This window comes from Oenanthe melanoleuca, chromosome 2, assembly GCF_029582105.1.
Source record: "Oenanthe melanoleuca isolate GR-GAL-2019-014 chromosome 2, OMel1.0, whole genome shotgun sequence".
Taxonomy (NCBI): Eukaryota; Metazoa; Chordata; class Aves; order Passeriformes; family Muscicapidae; genus Oenanthe; species Oenanthe melanoleuca.
Genome location: NC_079335.1, coordinates 60,552,101 through 60,575,424, shown reverse-complemented (window position 1 = coordinate 60,575,424; position 23,324 = coordinate 60,552,101). Strand labels below are relative to the sequence as shown.

Sequence of the window (23,324 nt, the reverse complement as noted above, 5' to 3'; positions counted from 1 at the left end):
ACGGCAGCTCCTGGCTAGGGGAGAAAAGTGTCTGAAGGGATATCACACAATTGTTTGAGGCAAACTGTGTTTTGACAGTACACAGGGCAAAATTGGGAATGTTTGGAGGGTCAAGGAGCTAGGCAAGTCATGGGGTCAACACGGTGCCCTGCTGCCTTCTAACTACCACTGCAGAGCCTAAAAACGACTGCTGATAGAAGAGCAGTAGTGGGGCATTGCTGAACTGTGCTCAACAACTCCCACCTCCACCAGATTCCAGCGAACAAAAGGCAAATTCTGATTTTTGCCCTGTCAGTGATTTTGCCTCATCTTTCATACAGCTCCAGATGCTCCTTAAAACAGAGCAAGTTATATTTTTGCTTCTCATTTCAGTTATTTTAAAGTTTCCTTATTTGTAACAGCCACTTCTTTAAAGTGAGATTTGAGTCTAAATGAGGACACAGCTGCTTCCTCCTCTTCCCTCATCTCTGCATTAGCTGCAGTTGGCAGTGAGCCTTGGAGCATTCTCAATTCTTCACGTTAAATATTTTGGAAAACAGAGATTAGTCAGTTAGCAAAGCGATGTTTTCAATAGCTCAGAGTTCAATAATTGACTTCCTTGAAATTTTCAACCCCTTCTAGTTACTTCTGAAGTCTCAGCTGACAAGAGAGAGAACAGAAGGGTAACACTTTTTTAAGGCTTAGCATGATGCATAACCTGCTCCTTCTTTGCCATTTCATAACTGAAGGAATTAACACAATCGATAGCCTGGCAGCAGTGTCTAGGGAGCTTGCCACATGGAGCCCAGGCAGGAGTTCCTTGGGCTGGATGTCAGCACCCCACATCCTCCCAGCTCACAAAAACAGCTTGTTTTGTCCTCCTGATCCACTGGACACACAGCATGCTCACCTCCAACATCAGTGCTAGCATGGCTTGTTGGTCCAACACAGGCTTGAGGATGTCTCAATATCTACATCCTGGACTGAAAGATTTAAGATTGCTTTGGACAATGCCAATAACCATTTGATTTTGGTTATAAACAGCAAGACCCATGCCATTTCTTGCTTGCTTTGTCACACAAACCTCTACTGCAAGACAAAACAACCCTCTTCCTTTAGGCTTGATTACATAAAACAGTTTGTTCACATCTTTGACCACAAAGTCTCTTCAAAATTAGCATAAAGCCAGTAAATATTCATAATATGCATCCAAAATCTTCATGGGGTGGCTTTATCTCAAATGCATCAAAAGGTATTAGAATGTTCTTTACAAAATGTCCATTTATCCCATCAATTTCCTCAACTCCATTTTCAGTGACACTGTACAATAAGCAGAGAATTTCAGAGTGCCAGGTACATTGACAGCAGCTCATTTCTTAGTATTTTTTACATGCTGATTTACATTTTGAAAAGACATGAGTGGATTTATGAGAAGGTAAAGGTGCATATAAAAGTCACACCTACTAAATGCATAGCAAAGTGACGTGTGAGCAAAGATAGTATCATACATAAAATATTAATCATGTGTTGAGGTGTCTAACCTCTAACTTAATTGAAAATTAAAAGTGTCTATTATAAACATTTAGACTTAGGAGACCAACAGACTAATCTGGTGCATTTAAATGGAACAATGAATGTGATTGAGTCACCAAGTCCCAGGGGTAATGTAGTGGATTACTAAATCCTCTAGTAGCTGATGCTTGTTTAATGACAGCATTTCACAAAATAAAAGAGAGGGACAACTAAAATGATGTTTCATTGTCACCTATACCCAAAAGTGGCCACATAACAATATGTACTACTATTGGAAAGAATTGTACAGTATTATCATCAAGTTGCAAGATACATTACAATTGGGACACAGAATAAAGTCTCACTTTTGAAACCTCATGAGTAATGTCTTTCTCTTGCCAGGATATAGTTGCTTAAAAATTCCCAGACAAATGAACTACAATACTCAAATGCTTGAATACTAAAGCACTCGTGTAAGGAAAGCAATGGGTACCACAAGTAAAATGTAGCAAACCATCTTTATTAATAAGTCTTTTTCTTTTTTTTTTTATTCCTCTGTCCCCATTTTAAAGATTTTTTTTTAATGGCTGAAAAAGAGAACTGAAAGAGCTAAAATACAAAACCTTTCAAGGCATAAACCATAATTATTCTGAAAACAGTATAGCCCACTCTGAAAGAGTTACACTCTAAATATCCAACATAGTAAAAAGTTTAACACAATTTCAGTTACCTCTGCACTGCCAGTTACAGGTAGCAAGCAGTTCTGGAATAACAATTTCACTCTCAAAATTTTACCAATTTCTAAATTAGACTTTGGAACCAGATACAGACCTGCTAATTACAGTGCCCAAAGGCTGTCAATGGCTGTCTCCTTTTAGATCCTTCCTAGTGATATCCATAAGTTTTTCCAGTTCAAACTGTAGAGGACAGCCCTCAAACAGTCTCAGAGGTGGCTCTTCTATCAAACTTTGCTCAGAGAGGGCTCACAGGGGAAACACTAGAAGATTTAAGTGGTCTCTAAGTTCAGCTTTAAGCCCCACTTGACGAAGAAGCACGAATTCAGCCCTGCACAGCCCTGAGTGTGTAATACACATTCAAAGGCAATCAGAGAAAGCTTCATGTTTAACCCTCATCTCTGGCTGCACATGCCAGAACACACCCTGACAGCACTGGCAGGCCCATCAACAGTTAAGTTTAAAAGCAAGAGGAGTTTAAAAAAAATTCAGTACTCCAGGTGGAATCTCAAGCACAGAAGAACCCAAGAATCAGCAGCTTCCCACCTATCCTCCAAGTCACAGTGAACAAAGCTTTATCATTATCCTCCCATGCCCAATCCCACCTCCCATCCCTCAGTTCCAGGATATTCACCAAACAAAGCATACATTTCCTATTTCCAGGACTGCAGCATTAGAAAACTATTTGACATTTCAAACTTCCACCAAAGTTGCTTTAATAAATTACATGTCAGATATTTTACTTTCCACAGCAGAAAACAGAAAATTCAATAATCAAAGTGGCTAGAAGTTGAAATAAAACGCTGTGAATCTGTTTGGCACAAACAGGCCTGCTGTCTTTGCTAAAGAGCAAATCTGTTGACATTGAATATTTTAACACTGTGATCGGCTCCACAACTTGCAAGCTGCAACCACTTGCTGCTGCTCTCATCATTATGTCCAGCTCTCCCTGCATGATGTCTCCAACACAAGCGTTTCACAGCAAGAGCATGACTTTGGCTGCAACAAAAAGAAATCCATACGTAACTGCAAAATGTTAAACACAGCTGGGCATGTGAGAAAACGTCAACATTCATGTAATTAGTACTCTTCAGACAACACTACCAACTGAGGGAAAACTGACTTGTGACAACCAGCACGTATTACCTTCTTATTAAGTAGGATCATTAACACTAATGACATTTTATCCTCTCACTCATCAATAATTCAAACAGCTATTGATTTTCAGTTTTACCACATTAAGCTGGAGGTCAAGTATCTCAGTTACTTAGATATGACAGATCTCTGGCTTTTAGCCTGCAATTTCCTGTTATCTGGTGTCTCTTTCCCATTCACTGCAAGCACACACAGGCCAAAGTCACCATAATCTTCCATTTCTGTTACTATCAATGGTGTGTGATAGAAGAACCCAGGGGAGTGCTTCAAGTGAAACATTCCAAGTCTCTCCACAGAGTCTCTCTAGATGTCACCACAGCAGCCCCATATATAGCTTGTTGTTCCTTTGTTTTCTGCTGGTAGCTGCTCTCCAAAGCTTGCTGTCATCCACTCCAAAATGTTTTGCTGATGTACAAAGACAGTGATCCTTTCCAGTCTCTCTTCAGTGTTTTCTATCATCGTATTTATGACTAAAGGTAAAGTTGGTTTTTTTTATGTAGGGCAAACAAAGGGTAATACTTCTCAAACCACCTGCATAGCTTTTGGTTTTTGTTGGGAGATTTTTTTTAATACATCTAAATAGCCAATATTTTAATTTCTGGGTTTTGCTTCAAGACATCTTTAGACTTTCAGGGATCAAACTTTTCTTAAGAGGATAAAAATTTTTTGTATAGAAACAAACTAGATTCATATATTTTATACTATAAGAACAGAACTCCAGCACTGTTAATCTGAAGAATAATACTTCATTGCTCCTAACTCACTTCAGAAGACATACCTGTTATCTATCTCAACACTTGTGGTCCAGTCAGTCAGTGCTGGTTCTTTCCCACTTTGCTTCCATGTGTACAAGATAATCTTCCCATTCTCTAAGCCTACTGCAACAATGTATCTATCAAGAGAATAATTACATTCATTTCATTAGAAATTACAGCAGACTGCTCAGTGAAGTCAGTTCTAATGAAGGACAGAGAGAACTAGCACTCAAGCACTGTTGTTGCACGTTGCCCTTCAAATCAGTATTTTCTTTTCCATGAAAACAATTAATACATCAAAGCTGCTTCACAAAAAAAAATGAGCAAAGAAACTTGCAACATACATTTGGTTATGAAAAAAAAGGAAGTTATCATACAACATCAGATCAGTCAATATTGTTGGAAGAATTACTGTGTTTCAGGTATATTCACACATTTGTCCCTCCCCTCTCGCACTTTCATTTTTCTCGTTACACTTCCTGGAGAAGTCACCATACACCTGAAAAGGTAGCTAGGAAAGAAAAAAAGTAGAGGTCATTCTATTAAAGAATGGTCAAAGTAATTGACAGGAAGCCTTTGGGAGCTGTTTAGCCACAGGAAACTAGTTGACTAAAGGGATAAATACTAATTTCAGATTAAATACAAAATGACATTACAGAAAACCAGCAATACCTTTCATCAGGAGTAAGCACACGGCTGATACCAACAGCAGTTACAGAATCCCCAGCATCCAGCACTGTTGAACAAGGCTTGATTGAATCCAGCTCATTCCCTTCAGTAATCACTGACAAATCACACTGGCCCCAGATAATGACCTGTAAGAAAAAGAGTCATCTGTGAACTTCCACTTTAATCTTCTTGTAAATGCACGTACAAAAACATAAGGAATAACTTAATCAAAATAATTCCAGGACACAGTGGATGACCCTAAAAATGGTAAAAAAAATCTCTACCTACAAAGATTCAACTTTGTAGGCAGTCTGTCTGATTTCATTAAAGTTACTGACAACAAAACCATATTCTGTTATGAAAGTTAAAGAAAAACTTGAGACCCATAGAATTATGTGACATATGCTTGTCTTGCTGCATGAAAAAAGAAGGGAGAATGTCCAACTGTCAGCCCACAGTCTTGTATATACATATTCAAGCACTTTATTTAGCTTATGAAAGTATCACCAATTTCTGTGCTAATACATGCAATGAGATTTTTGTGTATTTATAAAATAGGGGCTCATTAGAATACAGTTTTTGTTATTCTAAAAGATGGTTAAAATAACTCTGGACTTCCTACATTCCTTTAACATCAATTACCTTTTTGTCCCGACTACCAGTAATAAAATACTTGCTATCTGGTGTCCAATCACAGGACCAAATGATTCGACTGTGAACAGCTGTATTTTTATCTGTGTATGCACAGCAAGTGAAGACTGGTCCTGGAATAAAACATGTAGAGAAAAAGCCTTGTTCAGCTACTTTACATATTAAAAGTGATTGTTACTGTTACTTAAAACTATGCCAGAACTCCAAGAATACTTGGACATTATTCCACACATCTTTAAAACAACTGGAAATACTTAGGACTACATGAACACTCTTTTTCCAGCATTTACCACAGTGATAACTAGTATCTATTCAAGACCATATCAGTAAGCCCTTACAGCCCTAAAACAATAACAGGAACAGTTCGATCTTTTTCAGAAAAATTTAAGTCCAAGTGTAACACCTTTGTGTTATTTCTATGAATTTTTTTTTTAAGAACACTGACTTCAGATGTTTTTGAATAGTGCAACATTTACTATGTGCTCACGTTTCCCCAGTATTTTCACCAAAGTTCCTATTTACCAGTAAAGCCCCAACTGCTCCAGTCATAATGGTCCAATTGTAAAGATTAATGTGCTCCCAAAGAGACAAGCTTGTATTCAGTATGTATACAATCAGGCACTAAATCCGATCAGCAGATCAGTAAATGGGAATGCTTTTCCTAAGTAGAAAAGGTTGTCATTTTGGAGCACAGACTTTGAATAACCACTTCTTGGGATGCCAATAGCAGCAGTTTTGCTTTACACTGATAATGATGTTATTTGTAGACAGAAGGGTTATTGATGAACAGATGAAAAGAAGATTTCCTCTACTTGCTATGAGTATTCATGATCCTTATCCTGAACCATTGTGTAACTACTGTGGACAATATGCCAGGCTTTAGAATAGAAGTCTGAATAGAACAGAAATTCAAGCCAGGATACAACTGGACACTGTCTGAAGGGGCCAAAACTCACTGCCAAGTCTCTAGGAACATTCTATAGAGCCCAGCAGTGTTTATATGCTATTAAGCCAAGAGTGCAATGATAATTGCTTTCAGCACAAGCATCTGTTCTAGGATTCTATTAAAGTGTTCAATAGCAATCTCCTCATGATTTCGCAAGGCTCAAAGTCTTAATGAGAAAGTCAGCTGGAATCCTTACTATCAGCTCTTTTTCCAGACATAGCCAGTCCTAGTCAAATTAATCAATTGTGTAGGATTATCAGAAAGCCACACCAATGACAGATATTAATCCTGTCAAGAGTCTCAAAGTGTCATGCCATGCAAGCAGGGACAAGGCAGCCTATGCAGGATATGGGTACAGCACTGAACCTTCCAGCTATGCCTGCACAGAACTAACTCTGTGATGAAGGCTCTCCTTGACAGAATGGCTATCTGAAATTCAGCTTGTATACCTGATTTCAGTAAGTCAAACATACAATCACATGCAGAAGGCACAAGGACTAGCAGACTTCATTACATCCATCAATTAAACACCATCTAAAGCCTGATTATACTCTTCTCTGTATTTTAATTTCCTTTCTATCTTTCCACACATTAATTGCATTTCTTAAATCCACAAGAGCCTACAACACCAATAAATCCTCAGAGTGTAAGCAAAATGTCCATTAAAATATTTTATCAATTCCCTTTCAGATATTTTGCAGCCAAAAATACTGAACAAACTGCCCAGTCTAAAAACGTGTATATCCACTTCACATATCTTACCTGACCCTGAGGAATCTTGTTTCCTCCACAGTGACCAATTCCTGTCTCTAGAAACAGCTAGTAAAAAGCTGTCATCAGGAGAAAATGCCAGCTGAGTAACAGTCAGATTGTGAAAAGACAAACTCTGCAGTTTCTTCCAAGAAGTAGTGCTCCACAAAATAATTGCTGCATGTTCTTTTTTGGAAGCCTTTATGCATGGAAAAAAATATCAGTGCGGATTAATGAGAGCAAGTATAAAAGTCACACCTTTCAAACTAGTAAGATATTAGACAGCTTGTTTTAAGGCTTGCAATCAAAGAAGACCCAGCTTTCTTCTGGGAGGTTTCAACATTGTTTCCCTACTTTCTTCTCATACTGACAATATCTGTAAGAAAACATTTCAGACCTATATTTTTTAGGGTTTATCTTACTAATATCTTCAAATGAACCATACACAATTTAGGAATAATAACTTATTTCAATCCAATTTAATTTAATTAATCCAACTTATTGGCAAGGAACTGTCACTTTATACAAAATCTCTCACATTTTGTAAAAGAAGAAAATTCAGTCCTAGAAATCGGATAGCACTTTTCACTAGGTGGTGCTAGAATCTTTTCTTACCTTACATGCTGAGGCAATTATAGTGTTTGAATTATTGCAAGCAACACAAAAAACTTCATATCCATGTCCATATCTGAAATACACATGAAAACAAATATAACACATCACAGTCATTTTTGCAGTATGTATTAAAGTTGTTAAATCCTTTTTAAAAAATGAAAGGCACCTGCCAGGAACTTTTCACCACTGTTTCAGTATTACATCCCAAATAATTTGTTCAGCTTTAAGTTTAAACATCTGCACAAATTCTTCCGTTAGACACTGGCTACAGAAAAATTTCTCCATTCCATAGTCTTAAAGCACAAGCACTGCAAAAGCCACCCTAATGACTAACAAAGCAGATTAAAGCAGCATTTATTGTATCCTTATTTTCTTAAAAAGCAATTTTAACACTACAAGTAAGAAACATAAGCCACATATTTGAAAACCGCTGAAGAAAAATACCACACACACAGTCAAAGGATGCCTATTCTGTGAAATACTGCAAGAAGATTTCTGACCTAAAGGACAAGCATCATGTTGGAAAAGGAAAAAAACTCTGTAAAACCCCCAAAATTTCTAGCCTTCTCCAGAAATACATTTTTTAATCAGTCTTTGCATGAGTTCTGATGAAATCTAAGCTCACATATCCAGAATGGTATTTAACTAATAAAGAGAAATTCCATACAGACTAACAAAAATTAAAATCAGTCACAAAAAAGAAAAATTGGAGATGCAACCTATAAACAGTAGACAAGTATCAGCTCAATACCAGCTGGGTGGGGTGGTTTCCAATGATTCTCCTAGTTCTGAAGAGATGGACAATTCTCTTAATAAACTCCTTTGGTCAGCAGTGTTAACTTCTTACATGGGACTGATGTTCATGGAATTTCACTTGCAGCCAGAACAGCCACCTACTTAAATGACAAATTATTGTCTGGATCTGTTGAACTGAGTCCGAAGCATCGCTGCTGGGCGTATCCCATCAACAGACTGCCAAAGCCGTGTGTGAAGACTGGGAATGCACTGGCTTTTATAAAATGTTAACTGTGCCTGGATCATTTAACATGGAGAGGGACTGGTGTGTACCCCTAATTGAAAAGTTGAGTAGCAAATTTTGTGTATTTTATAATGATGAAGGTACTACTGCATGTCTTGCCCTTAATTCGCCACCAGCAGTTTTATCATAATGCTTACTTTAAAGCACATTCCTGGAGACAGCTTTGTAGTGAAAACCACTGCAAGTCAATTTTCTAAAGCTAAAAAATATTTATTGCATCAAAAGTAAGAATTTCCTGAAATTCAATGACAGGAAAATAACCTGTAAAACAAATCCTCAGTTGCTTTGGTTTCTAATCTCCTAAAAGTAGTACTGAAAAGCAGTTGATAGAAACATTTCAAGCTTCTGCATGCAATGCTTCTTTTGCTAAATGGAAGTGCCAAAATCTAACCATTCTTATTAACAAAAACTATAAAATATTGTCTCTTGCAAAGTTACTTGAGCAGGACTATCCTAGGTCAGACCAGCAGCTCTATAGCCCATTGCTGTCTCCATTAATGAGAATTAAGCTACTAGCAACAGGAGATGCTGTTTTAAAAGAGTGTAGATGAGCCTTGACAGTATAGGAGCTACAATATGGTCCCACCCTCTGATCCCATAAACAATATCTGATTTCTTCACTACATAATACACCACCAAATAAAGGTTCACAATGGAGAGAAGTAACTGCATGAATGAATAATGAAATTATATTTTCAACTGCAGGCAATTTTGCCTCATCATTGTACAATTCTTAGCATTCTTTTAATGCACAGGTAGACTGACTGGACTTTCAAGTGTCCAGACAAATGAATACAGTATTTTCTAGTGTCAAAAAGGATCTTTTCCAACTTCCAAGTGTATTACATGAAATGTACATACATATAGACGTACATATTTATGTCAACACTCAAGCTTTAATCTCAGCATGCTGCATATGAACTCTCTATAATAATTTTCCTAGGGGATAAAGATATTCTCACAAGATTTACCACATTTTTAAAGTTAATATATTATGTAAAAAATTCAGCAAGTTCTTCATACTAAAAACCTCCTCAAGCAAACACTTTGCAAAACCCAACACTAATCCTTCAAAATTTGGTGTCAAGTTAGAGCTAGGAATACACAAATGTCAATGACAAACAAGCTATTTTTAGCAAGTCAGTGCCTCACACTGTTCTTCTGCTGCTATGGCAACTTGAAATCTACATTATGCGATTTCATGTTACTTCTTTCAAGATTACTCTGAGCAAAAAATCTGAAAGTCTATGAATGCTTTACATCTTGTTGCTCTTGCATAAAATAATCTATATCATTAGCTGTGTCTCTAAAAAGAGAAAAAATTGCTCAGATAAAAGTCATCTGAAGACTGTCATAAAATGGAGTTATTTTAATGAATGCAGAATATAAAGGCAGAGAAGCAGTACTTCCATAGCAGAGTATAAAATATTAATGACCCACTAGACTTTGTGAAATGTCAAAGGCAAATGAAGATGAATTTTGGCCTTGGCTCCTTTTCACTACTTAAACATCCCTTATCAATCTACTTATGTGAGTGCACTAGCAGCCATGGAATGCTCAGAAGAAACAATTAAAGTAACAGTTAGAAATTACAAAATGTGCAGAGATGGTCTAACATCCATTGGCTTTTCTCCTAAAATAATTTTTGAGTACAAACACAGTAACAGAGTTTAAAAGCATTCAAAGCAGATTTACTGCCCAACTGAAGGCAAAGATGAGCTCCCACAGAACTTCCCCCTCGGTCAAATGAAAGCAAGCTGCATAGTGTTTTCCCAAAGCTTTTTATTTCCTCCCTCACAAAATTGGTAATGTATAGAGGTAACTGTAACCATCAGCAAAGGCTCAACTTTTGTCTTGCTCCAGTCTGAGACCCCTTTCAGGAGATTCAGATAAATAAACCCACAAGGGACTGAGATTATTCAATTTCTTTGTGCTATACTTTGAAGATTGGTACTAAAACTTTGAAGATTGTCAAAGTATAGCCTCATGTTACTGGGATTCCCAGGGAGCAAATCGGGTGACAACATTCATGTAAAAATTGTTGTGAATTTCAGAAAAGGAAGAAAACACAGCTTAAGAATTCTAAAACCCTGCAACCTCAAAACAATTATCATAACCACGTTAACTTCATTATCCTCGCAACTGACAACCACTCTGTCAGAATTCAATATACCCAAACTGAGTTTATAACCATCTTACTCAACATTTTTCACTTTGCTCTACCACTAGACACATCCTTGTTTGGCTGCTGCTTCCATCTATTGCACCTTACAGCTCTGACAGGCATTAGGGGCCAGCTCCTCCACTGACGGCTCAGCCTCCACTTCTACACCACATCTGAAAGCCTGTGCCACGAAGTGGAAAGTAGTGGAAAACTCCTTACACAGAGACACCTTCAGCATAGACAAGGTTTTAAGGAGAAACAACCAAGTAAAATAAAACTACAACACATAAGGTTTAACTGCTGTTTTCTTCATTGTTTCCTAATTTATATATATAATTCATTTATTTCGCAAGTAATATAGCGCACACAAAGTCAAATGACATTGTAAAATAGAAAAAGTTCCAAGACCAGGCTACATTAACACGTTGCAACAGCTTTCAGGAAATTTTGTAACAAATAAAAAAAGGAAAAATAAAACTTACAGCTTCTGAATTTCAGGCCACAAGGTATTCTGCAGCAAGTGATCCTCTGGTGGAGGTTCTAAAAAAGATTTGCACAGCCTACTCAAATTTGATTTTTCCAAATCAGCTAAATAATGCTTCAAGTTTATATCCAATGAACCTCATTCTCTATATCCTACAACAGAAATTATTCTCATACCTGTAAGGATCAAGGGCTGAAAAGAAATCTCTGGATACTGATTTGAAATGGTATTAAATGATTCTTCATCCTCATCTGGTTGAACAGCCATATCTCCTGTAAAAGTAAGGACTTCATTAGCTAGAGAACATGCTTGAAAGGAGGGAAAATACATGGACTTATTATACAAGTTAAAAACATCTATATTTTTACAAGCAATTGAAACTAGGTTTCTCTGCTTGCAGAGTTACAATAATGAATAATAATAACTAGAAGCCAGTTATTCTAATGCATATGAAAATGAGAAGATTAAAAAAAAAAAGATAAAAAAAAAAGATAATCTAACCTTCATTTTGAAACTGACCTCTCTCCATCAGCACAATCTTTTAGAGATTCCTAAAAAGAATTTCAGTGATCAAAGCAGTCACCAGAGTTCAACCTGTGTTTCCTCAATGTTAAACCTTTCCTTCTGTACTTGAAAAAGTTGAAGACAAAAATCTCTGATACAAATGATGAGTTCCTAAATTTGACGAAGATCACTAAATGATAACCCGTATCTGAGCAAGTATATCTACAACTTGCAAACTTCAGCAAAACTGCTGAGGGCTCAGTCCTTAGCTTAGTCCTTCGTTGTGAAGGTATTAAGAGAAAGGTACAGAGATAGGGAACAGTTCCTCCCAGACAGAATCCAAATATACATCTCAAGCACAGCAGTTTCAAAAAGAAGGTACAGAAAAAGCAAAGCAAAGACTATCTTCTCATTCATCCCATCTTCACTCTCTTTGAAAATGAAATGAGCAACGTTCATCTGAGACCACTACCAGATCATCACTCATCATGAAGACTCCTCTGCAGAGTAAGAGAGAATATGTCTGTGGTGTTTTACCCTAAGCCATCAATGCTGACAGCACTGTGTGAGCACAGGTGGATGATGCAGAAAGGTTTTATTCATGGTGCTGCTTCTGGTTGGGCCACATGAAATCAATGGAAATTACTTATTCTGTGTGTGGCAATAATGCAGAAGAAGGAAGTTTTGTTTCCTCTCTCATTGGAAGAGCTCATGAGAAAGCAGGGGGAAAAAACTTTGCCAAAATATGCTTTACAAGTTATTTCAAGTACAACAAAGTTGGTTTTTCTCTCACAAATTATTTAGAAAAATTTGGCTTACTGCCATTGAAGACCCTGGAGACAAAGCTTATTAAAATGTTTCCTTTTGTAGATCACACTTTCTGATAAAGCTTTAAACGGAGAAAAAACAGGTCTGACTTAATTTGTACATTCCACTATAGTGTATTTTTACCAGAGACTTTATGAAAAACTTAGTCTCATTCCCAGTCTCAGGAAAATACTTTTTACCATTCTTAGGGAGATGTCTGTCCCTCCTTCCCCCACAATGTAAACTCCACTGCCTCTCCAAGATATTAGTTACTGTTGGCTAACTAATTCACTTTTAAGCACCATGTTTAGGCGCTAGCAAAGAAATAAACACTTTGCATGATTTTATTTCTAGATTCTGAACTTGCAGTCAAGCCTACACTTACAGACCTAATATATACACTAAAACAACCCCTTAAATAAAGTTCCCACATGAAACATCACAATCATTATTTCTCACTGCAATACCTTCAAAAACAGCTTTATTGGATAATCCCAAAGCTGGCACAGTTGCACCTTCTGGAAGATCAGATGACTGCTGAATTAAAGAAAAAAAGAAAGGTTACACACAGATTGTCATGCAGGCTTGGATATCAAAGGCCACAGCTTAAGGAATCCCTGAGAGTTTCTGGAGTTACTTTCCTGGAAAAGTGAAGGGGGCGCTTTGAAAAACTCTTGTTCAGAACATACCCTGGACAACACAAAAATCAGTACTCTGGCAGGAAGGAAAAAAAAACAACAAAAAAAGTGCTTTGCTAAGGCCTCAGCTCAAGGATTTTCTTCAATGCTAATTGCAGGTTTTCTTCCACAATTATATTTATTCTGGCACGTACATGACAATTAATCTATTAACTGAGAGCACAGCAGTTTTTAAAACAATAGAACTGGGAATCTTTGTTCTGAAGTGAAATAATAAAGCAGCATTTTGGAAAAGAGAACAGAGGGTGACTGCCTGTGACCACAACTTGAAACACAACTCAGTAAATAGTACAGAGATGTGGCTGGAATACGTGTCTGATTAAAGCAGCACATGGGAAAGACAAATCATCAGACAGAAAATCGTTCCATAATGGCATAAGGAAAAGAGCAAAAATTTAGGAGGTGAACTTGAGGACCTTTGCGTAGAGATAATAAAATACTTAACATCTGTAAACCCACTTCTTTATGGTATCAGGAAAGTTCAAAGAAAGACTGCTTTACAGAATTAAATAAATATTTTAGGTGACAGCTTAAAATGTATTTAAATGTTCATAATTAGATAAGAAAATGTATCAGAGACCCAGACAAACATAAGGCCTTTAAAACAAAATTTTTTCCTCATTACAACCCAAAGTAAAATACAATCCCATGGATTTGAACTGCATATAATCCTATTCAACCCTTTTTGAATATAAAGCTGTGTTTGGGTTCCTTTTTTGGGGAAGGCATTTAAATCAAATAATAAAAAGGCTTCCCCACTTTATTGATAAAAAAGCTTCCCCAGAAAGTAATTTTAAGAAAGCTATTTAAAGCAGCTATATAATCAACAATCATAAAGCCTTCCTCTTTAACCAAAATCCATGTGAAACACTTTGTGATAGGAATCAAAAAACAGCACACAAAGGAAGAGCCAATAAGAAAACTCTGTATAAAAGTAAAATAATGTCACCTGCCAGCCTTATAAAAGCACAATGTTATTTGTCATTAATGCAAATACTTATGAAGTCTTGTGGAATTAAAGCACTAAACAGCTACTTATGTAACTTCTTGCTATCAAAAATGATTCTATTTCTATCCTAGACATTTCAATTGTTAAATTAAACGGGAAGGCTGAGCCATCTCTGAGAAACTGCACAGAAAACCCTGCTTTTGGGTAAGATATCCAAAGAGCATGCAAGGCACTGTACAGAGGCAACTACCTTGAATGAGATCTACTCTACAAAATGCAGACAAAACCAGAATTAGACCTTAATGCAAACGGAGAGCAAACAAAGAACAGCAAGGACATAGTAACAACTAAGGTAGCAACCTCATATCCATACAGGATAGCTGGCAAACCCACAAGTAGGAGCTGGAATGCAAAGGCTCAAGAAAATTTCCACGTGCCAAGAGGAAATAAAGCATGAGCAAACACATATTTATAAATATTTGTACGTAAGAATTAAAAATAGTGCCAAAAGCTTTATGCTATTTCCAAGCAAGCAATTAAACAAAATTAGTAATACCAACACATAACCACACAACAATAATTAGATCTAGACAAGACTACTACACCCTTAAATTAAAGGGAAACATGTTAATAGGCTTCATTGTTTGCTTAATCCCCAAGTGTGTACCGCAGTCTAGTTTGGTTTGCGTTGCTTAAAATTTACCCACACTCTTTGCAATTTTCTGACACAAGGTTTTGTTTGGTTTCAGACAGAAACTGTTTCATAAGATAACATCATAAAAATAAATACAAAACAACACACATGGAAGCAAGCAGGAGGGAAAGGAAAAACGAGGTTACAGTTTCAGTAGGACTAAAAGAATTTTTACAAAGTTTAGTGCAATCTGACATTTTTCTGAAGCATTAACTTATTCTACGTCTTCATTAAGCGTTGCTTTAGCGTACTTACATGGGAGCAGAGTTTCTCCATTGGGATACCAGTGATGTTACTGAAATTTTCTATAAAATTCTTGGGAGCACGAAAAACTCGAAGCACTTTTTCATCTGCCCCTGACACAAACTCAAACCGGCCGATCATTGCCAGACAGCGCAGGTCGTATCCATGTACTTGAGGCCTGGCAATTTCATGCCAGGTTACCTAAAAGTGAGCAGACACACAGCTAAAACACAATTCTTAAGCAGAGAAGCAGCACAATTTAAAGTTCCAAAAAAAGCACCACTACTCTACTTGCTGAATTTATTAACACAAAGCAAAGTTAAGAGAAACCTTCTACTGATGTGCATAAAACTGGTGCTCACATACATAAACTGAATCCTCTTTTTCCACCAAATCATTCCTGTAATTAGTAAATTGTGTCCCTGCACAGATGCATTTAAGGCACCTTACTGTGACTTCTTTATGCTAGACAGTCAGGAACAGAACATAATTTGCCTAAGCAAAAAGAGGTTTCTATCCTACTATTTTCAAGACTGTAGGTCTGAAAGGTAGTGATAATTATCTTGCTTCCTTCATCTATCTCTCACAAAGAACAGCAGCACTGCTGTCAGCAGGCTACAGGTTCCTACTTCCCTCTTTTCTTTAAATACTTGATTTAAGTGAGACCATTTAATAGAAGCTTTACAAAAAACTGACAAAACCATAATAGATTCTTGCAAAAAAAAAAAATCTGGAAAACCTGGATAATTGTAGAAGTATTTTCTTTTTTCCTACTTTCCTGAAATATTCTATCCACTCTTCAAGTATTAATCCAAGTAAACAAGAATTAACAGTTAACCAAAACAGAGAGACAAGCTAGTTTTACAGTCATACTAAACAAAGAATATTATCAAAAAAGATATTATTTTAATTACTTTTCTAAAAAACTGACTTACTCTACACATGAGAAAAATGACTCTTCAAAAAAAACAAAAACAAACCAACATTTATTTTCTAGCAAATGCACTTTCATGAAGAGATTTTTCCTAAGTGTCATTTGCTACTTCACCTAGATGATACTTCGGTTGGAAAAATGCAGTGTGACTTTTGAGTAAAGAACTAGAAGAACGAGAATTAATTGAAATAACTACTTCAGTATTCCAATGCCTGTAGCCAAAACTAGATATCATATGAATATAAGCAAAGGCATTATATTGACTGTAAACTGCACATATCACACTAAAAATTCAATTGAGTTTTGAATGTTGAAGTTTCTGATAGGACCTGAAAGAGAATTCAAGACATCCTACAAAACCTCCTGATTTTACAAGGGCTTGATTATTTTTCAGTGAGGAAAAAAGCATTCATTATTTAAAAAAAAAAAAATCAAATAGTGCAACAAGCTCTTCTTATCTTCTCTCTGAAGACAGGATTACAATTTAGCAAGCAGCATACATAATAAAGAGTGGTACTTCAGTAGGTCACTGAGAAAGTGATATTGACAATTCTTGAATGCTGCCAACTTACATCACATGCTAGCCCTGAACTTTCTTTCAATATATTTAATGTACCCTCATGAGTGGAGATCAGGGTAAAAAGCAGGGAAGGAAACTGGAAATGTCCTTCCTACAACACAAGGCAAAGTACAGCTCTTGAACTGGGATTGCCACCACTCCTGTGTGGCCTGGAAGAACAAAATCAAAGAACTGATGCCAAATTCACTCTCAAAAACATTAGACCTCTTGTGCTGCTCTACATTACAGAAGCTTTGAAAAGAGAGCTATAATAGCCTCCCCCAATTAATGGCACAGTTCCTTACATGACTACAGTCAGTCTAGTTTCTGCCAGTTTCCTGAATGGAATATTGGTAGTGTTCTGTCAGAAAAGGTTGTATTTGCAGAGGAGGAAAATGCATGAGAAACAAGAAACAGGAACTTCTGCATTCCCAAACAGACTTCCCCCCCAGCTCAATGCAGGAGGAGTGAGCAAGCAGTTGTATGGTCCTTAGTTGCTGGTTGGGGATTAGAACAGGACAGGTACCAGCTACACCCATGTAGTTCAGATAATCATTCTAGTAAAACAGAGTCATTACCAAATTAATGTAAAAAAATACAGTGAGAACTTTATTTAGATTATGTTACTGTAAAAAAGCACAACCAAATTTGAGTTTCTTTACTGTTAGCCACAGCAGTGTAGCCAATTGTTAAACACTGCAATAGGTGGTTATTAGTACCAGTCATGTATTCCTCCTTCTGAATTACTGCAGAGCATGTTTCCCAAGACTGAAAGAACACTAACTGAAGGTAATCTGGACATGGACTCTGGACTGAACTGCAATCATATTGTGTGATTGCAAAAAGTCTGCCACTAGTATTTTTAAAGTGAAAACAGCACACACTCAATTACCAAACCAAGCAGTTTTAAACAGATCATCACTTGGGGAACTTTTAAGGTTTGAGTTATATTTAGACAAACTCATTCCAAACACAAGACTGACCAAATCCCCTTAACCACACTCACAAAATCTTTGAAGATCATACCTCTGTCTCTTCTTTCCTTTTCCATGGAGCAAAGAGCCTCGTAGTTTGATCAGAGCCCACACTGATGATAAACTCTCCTTCTGGATCCCACTTTGCATCCTCTACACTGTTAAAATGTCCTGAAATCACAACTTCTGGAGTCCATTCTTTCTATTAAAAGAGTTTCACAAAAAAGTAAGGAATTTTTCATTTGACTGATTGACACATTCTAAGCAAAATAAAAGTATCAATGTGCTTATTAAGAAAGTAAGAAAAACACATTTGTAAACAGCAAATTATTAGAAGTCAAGAGAAGCTGAAGAGACATAAATACTGATGTATTGCTCCCACCTGAAAGAAACTTGTGTTTCTTCAGCTGTGAACAAAGCACAACCACAAAGGAGTTCAGCCTGTTCAACTGACTTCATGATCCCCACAAGTAAGAAACAGGGTTTAGAGCCTGGAGGATTTCAACCTCCCTTCTATGCAGGAGTGAGACTCCTACGGAATATTATACTCAGAAAAGGTCTATTTCAATCACTAATTTTAAAACATACGGTTACACTTTTCTATTAATAACACAAATTTACCTCAAATGACTTAAAAGTACAGTTTTTTAAAGTAATACTACTAACAAAAAAGCCAACATACCTTATTAACTGTACCCTGTTTCCAAAGGTGTAGTGCTCCATGAAAAGCATGAGCAATGATCATCGAACCATCTGGACTAAACTGGCAGTCAAAAAATCCAAGAGTATTGCCACCCACTTCACCTACACGTACCTAAATCAATGAACAGAAGTGAAACATCCATGAAAATGGCCTTCCACTGCTACAAAATCATTCTTACTTCATGAGATGAAAAACTACCTATAGACAAGAGTTCAAATTACAAACACATTTGAAGAATATTTTAATTGCAAAGTTAAGAGTGAAACATCATGGGAATTAAACCGGCATGCCAATTGAATGGAGACTCCCTTCACAGACATTTCAAGATAGGATCCCACAAGGGAAAGAAATCACTACATTAGATAGATGCAAATCCAAATGTTAAGTGTTTCTGTCCAACTTGTTGGATGCAACAGCTCCTTATTGTCTGTTGCCTGGCTACTGCTCTGTTGCACAATACAGAAAAATGATCCAAAGAAACAGTAGCTCCCAAGTATATTCTTTTCCCTACTTAATTTCCAAAATTCTCTACCATATTTTCATTTCCCTGTTTCCCCATGAACATCTGCAATTTGATCCACTGCAATTTGACTCCTCCTGTGGCAGATGCTGGCCTCTGTTTTGTGCTTCTCTTATGACTTCTCATGTGCGTACACATGCATACACACAGGGCTGACAGTTGCTCTAGTGCTCTTCCACTTTTTAAATTTTATTAAAAGATAAGTAGTTACATTTCCAAGTTTTATTCAAGACCTAAGACAATTTCTTTCAAGCTTTCAACTCCTCCATTCTTATATAGCCTCTTTTAAGACCAAGATGAAATGAACCAAGGTCCTATTTTAAATGGCACTGCACTAGAAGTTACATTTTATTAGCACTCATTTATAAAATATAAAATACCACTCATATTGGAGTGACTTTGATATGCCATGCTAGAGGCAGAATTCTAGTCTCACCTCTGAGCAGGGGAATAAATTTTAAGGCATCTTGTTCATCATAGGATGATGAAAGAGAGAAACTGGGATGTTCCCCTTGTGCCCTTCCTCCCTACAGGCTTCCAGCTCAGATTTCCCTCTCTTGAGGCAAAATGGGTTTTTGCAGTTAAAATGTCTGATCTGAACTTGAAGCTGCACATTTGTTGTCAAACCAATACAAAGAGAATGTAAAATTAAAGAACCACAACTTGCAACAAGCTTTACTGCACTATCCATTTTTAGAAGCTTGTGAATTTAGCCACAACTACGTGTTACACCTAGGGACATCAAATGGCATCTCTATGTGATTAGTCTTTTATGACTAATTTCTACTTCAAGCACAAAGGCATCAGAACTTTTCAATGTAACAGAGGAAAAATTAAATAACCTGCTGTAATTCTCACTTTTTCACCCAAGAGATGATTGGAATTTTCTTTGTGACAAAAGAGATCACAAACAATGGCTGGTATAACACAACTCCAACTGAACTACTGCAATTTGGAAAAGCAGGTCAGCTGAAAAGACGCCAATCAAAGCACTAGAGAAATCTGGTTGTATTACTTGTTTATTTAGGATGATCCACATCAGAACAGCTTTCAGAATACTACATGAGTGACACATGAGTATTCAGCTCAAATGGAAGAAAAACCTAATGACACAGCCAATGATCAAGTTACTGTGAGTAAAACCAGGCTTGTGAATTGCATGTCAGTTCCTCTGCAGTATAGTTCAAGAGGGTTTCTTCCTCCTCTGACCATTACTATGCAGCCCCTGCCTTGTACACTATGAATGATAGCTGAGCACAAGCATAAACTCCTAATACAGTAGTAAGAACATAGAAAAGTAATAAAAATCATATTGTATCCTTTTTGAAATCCAGTTTTACTCGCAACAGAGCATTGGAATAAGTATTTTTGCAAGAAAACACTTCACGTTTCTCTGCCAGAATTTTAGAGAGTTTTTGATCCCTAAAATACTCACATGATGGAAACACAATCTGAATACAGTACAAATTTTTGAAAGACTGACACTTGCCTGTTCTAGCCAGACTCCAGATTCTTTATCAGGTTCCCAGATGATCACAGTTTTGTCCATTGATGCAGATAATATCCTCATTGGTTGTTGCATGCTGCCATCTACAGTACAAGGAAAATTATTACCCTACAGCCTAAGAGCATACCTTCTAAAGAAATTAGGTGATACTGAAATACATGTAAAAAACTGTTCAGCATCAGAGACATGCAATGCAGTTCTTATATGCCAAATTCACAGGCTCTACATTCTTGCCAGGCAGTCTTTAGGAGATATTGTATTCTCAGCCATAATCGCCCAAAAAAAAGTAAAACACGTGCATGGGAACAACCATATTCTACAGTTTTCTCACTCTGAACTTCTATTGAATTAAACATAATTTGGAAGAAAAGCTAGAGTTTCACAAAGAGAATGCACAGCAGTTCTCAGTTCTATTCCTTAAGTATGTTTTTACTGAGAGATTTTCAGTTTGAATTAATTGCCCTGTATTCACTTTTTGGGTTTTTTTCCCCAAATTGTTAGGTTTGCTACTGACTTCAGCAGACTCTAGCAGCCTATAGCAAACCTGTAGTACATACATTTATTCAGGACTGCTCCCCAAAACAGTGAAACACTCCAGAAAAAAGCCCAACACAGAATTGGAAAGAGGGAGCTGGTTCACCAGCAGTTGTGAAACCTGTAGGAAAACCATTGAGGAACTTTTCTTGATAATGGAGATATTGGCAGGCATCTCATGAGGTGATATGTTAACAACAGACTTCCCACCTTACCTTCTGCACTGAGCATATGTCTCTCAGATCAGTTTGCCTCTAGTGAAAATTTATTTTGGGGAACCCAGCACTGGGCAGGCCACAACACAAGCAGCTTCACATATGCAGAAGCTGGAAAACTTCATGGTCTAACAGAACAGTGTTCAGATTGCAGTGCAAGGCTGACAGGCCTACATTGCACCTAAACCTTGTTCTAAATATTTTACTGGTGTCTGATTTAGAAAAAAAGAGAAAAGTTTAAGGACCAGATAACTAAATCAATATTTTTAAAGCAAGTCCTGTGTCTTTCACTACATATATTTTGACATTCTAATGGCACTGTAATTGAACTGCTGTTCAAGTGTTGTACAGACACCAGCAAAGCTGTCCTTCATACTGCTGAAGTCACCTGCCATCAGTAACTCTGAAATACATCAGAAAAAAGACACCTTTGCCAGTACAAATATTCAAGGCCTCTGATTGTGCAATGTCAAATTAAGAATCTCCTTCCCTTATATGCCTGGTAAACACATAACTGCAAAAACAGTACTGCAAACAAAGCTGTCAGAATTTAAGGATTTCCAAAAAAAGATAAATACTCGAGCAAAATACAAAATTAAACTATAAATAACTGTTTCAATGGGAGTCTGCACTAATGCCTTAAAGTTACATGCTCAAGAAAACTGATACTCCAGGAATCTACACTACTAAAAAGAAAGGAGAGCTCTCAAGGTAATGCTTACCTTCTGAAGAACAGACATTTCAAATACATGTAACCTACATATAATCAAGGTAACCTATTAGAGCTATTAATTCATACTGATTAACTAATTTGTACACCATAACCAACAAATCAATTACAATAAAGTCTTTACAGCTCTGTTATTTAATTTCATTCCTTAAAGAAAACATGAGTAACAAGGCAACCTCTGTTTATTCATACAACATTATTTGTAGAATTTAAAGAGTGTCATTGTCTACAGGAACAAGTGAACATGCAAACAGAATACAAAGACATGTGACTGTACTCTATGTATATGACATTTAACATTGCTGGTAAGCGTTTGATATCTTTTTACCTTTGGATAATGAAGGTTGCCAGTGAACTGCATACACCCAGTTTTCATGACCAGCCAACACAGACTCCAAAGAAACTGCATATGATGTGTCAGCATCTACCAGAAATCAGAGAACAGCATATTTTTTTTCTAAAAGCCAAGACCAGGAAATTTCTGATATATTAGTGAAAATAATCAAATGTTTTCAACATCTGCCAATATCTCAAAAGCTTCCTGACACAGAACAGCTCCTTGAAATCCTACTTTGGCACAAGCCTTGAGTACCAGATTGATGGTCACAGGTTAGTGTATTGCCTTAGAGGGGTCTCTCAGAATCCCTGGAGAACTCTCAGGCAACATTGAAATAAATCCTTCAAATTGGCACTATGCATACTCTTAGCATACTCCAAATGACTGAAAACACAAACATTAAGATATTTCAAACAATGAATCAGGATTTGCAGGAGGCATCATGAGCACTTTTTACACAGATCAACATAAACTTCATTATATTAACTAGGTTGCCAAACAATGTACCCTATAATGTCAGCAATGCAAGCATCTGATGTTACCATGCTTAAAGACCCTGTTAAATGACCATAAAGGAAGCCTGCACATACTTACCTTTTCTTTCCAGTACATTATCTTTAAGTAATAGCAGCACATCTTAATTCATTGAATTCAAAGAAAATGAAAGGTAAGCTACTAAACTGGAGAACTACACAACAGCCTCCCTCCCACAGACAAGTAAGTGTTCTACATATTGCATTTGGAACATGCATAACAGTAACAACTCAAGTTGGTATTAAGCTCTCTCACTGCTTAACCATTTCTTGTAATACATCATCAACTTTTGGCTTTAGAATGGTTAATTCTGCATTTTTAACAGCTAAAAACAATGCAGTCAACACGGAACAAACCAAACTAGGTGGTAACCACCTTGTCAGCTTTCCTGGAACCATGAAAAGATACACAAATGAAAAGTTGTGCCAG

The 23,324-nt window shown here is 36.8% G+C and overlaps 1 protein-coding gene across 3 annotated transcripts in view; it reads right to left on the bottom strand.

Moving 5' to 3' along the window:
• Positions 1–1,990: 1,990 nt before the first annotated feature.
• ELP2 (elongator acetyltransferase complex subunit 2) overlaps positions 1,991–23,324 on the bottom strand; it is a 37,953-nt gene continuing 16,619 nt past the window's right edge. For 2 of the 3 annotated variants that reach the window (XM_056484873.1, XM_056484875.1), the window contains 14 exons: positions 22,353–22,448; positions 20,528–20,628; positions 18,498–18,629; positions 17,868–18,017; positions 15,361–15,549; positions 13,232–13,301; positions 11,630–11,725; positions 11,452–11,509; positions 7,767–7,839; positions 7,164–7,350; positions 5,447–5,568; positions 4,808–4,950; positions 4,159–4,272; positions 1,991–3,224 (listed from right to left, as the gene is read on the bottom strand). In XM_056484873.1, the coding sequence (XP_056340848.1) occupies positions 3,068–3,224; positions 4,159–4,272; positions 4,808–4,950; positions 5,447–5,568; positions 7,164–7,350; positions 7,767–7,839; positions 11,452–11,509; positions 11,630–11,725; positions 13,232–13,301; positions 15,361–15,549; positions 17,868–18,017; positions 18,498–18,629; positions 20,528–20,628; positions 22,353–22,448 (1,688 nt within the window). In that variant the 3' untranslated portion in view covers positions 1,991–3,067. The remainder of the gene's footprint in view (positions 3,225–4,158; positions 4,273–4,807; positions 4,951–5,446; positions 5,569–7,163; positions 7,351–7,766; positions 7,840–11,451; positions 11,510–11,629; positions 11,726–13,231; positions 13,302–15,360; positions 15,550–17,867; positions 18,018–18,497; positions 18,630–20,527; positions 20,629–22,352; positions 22,449–23,324) is intronic. The other variant, XM_056484874.1, reaches the window with a different exon arrangement.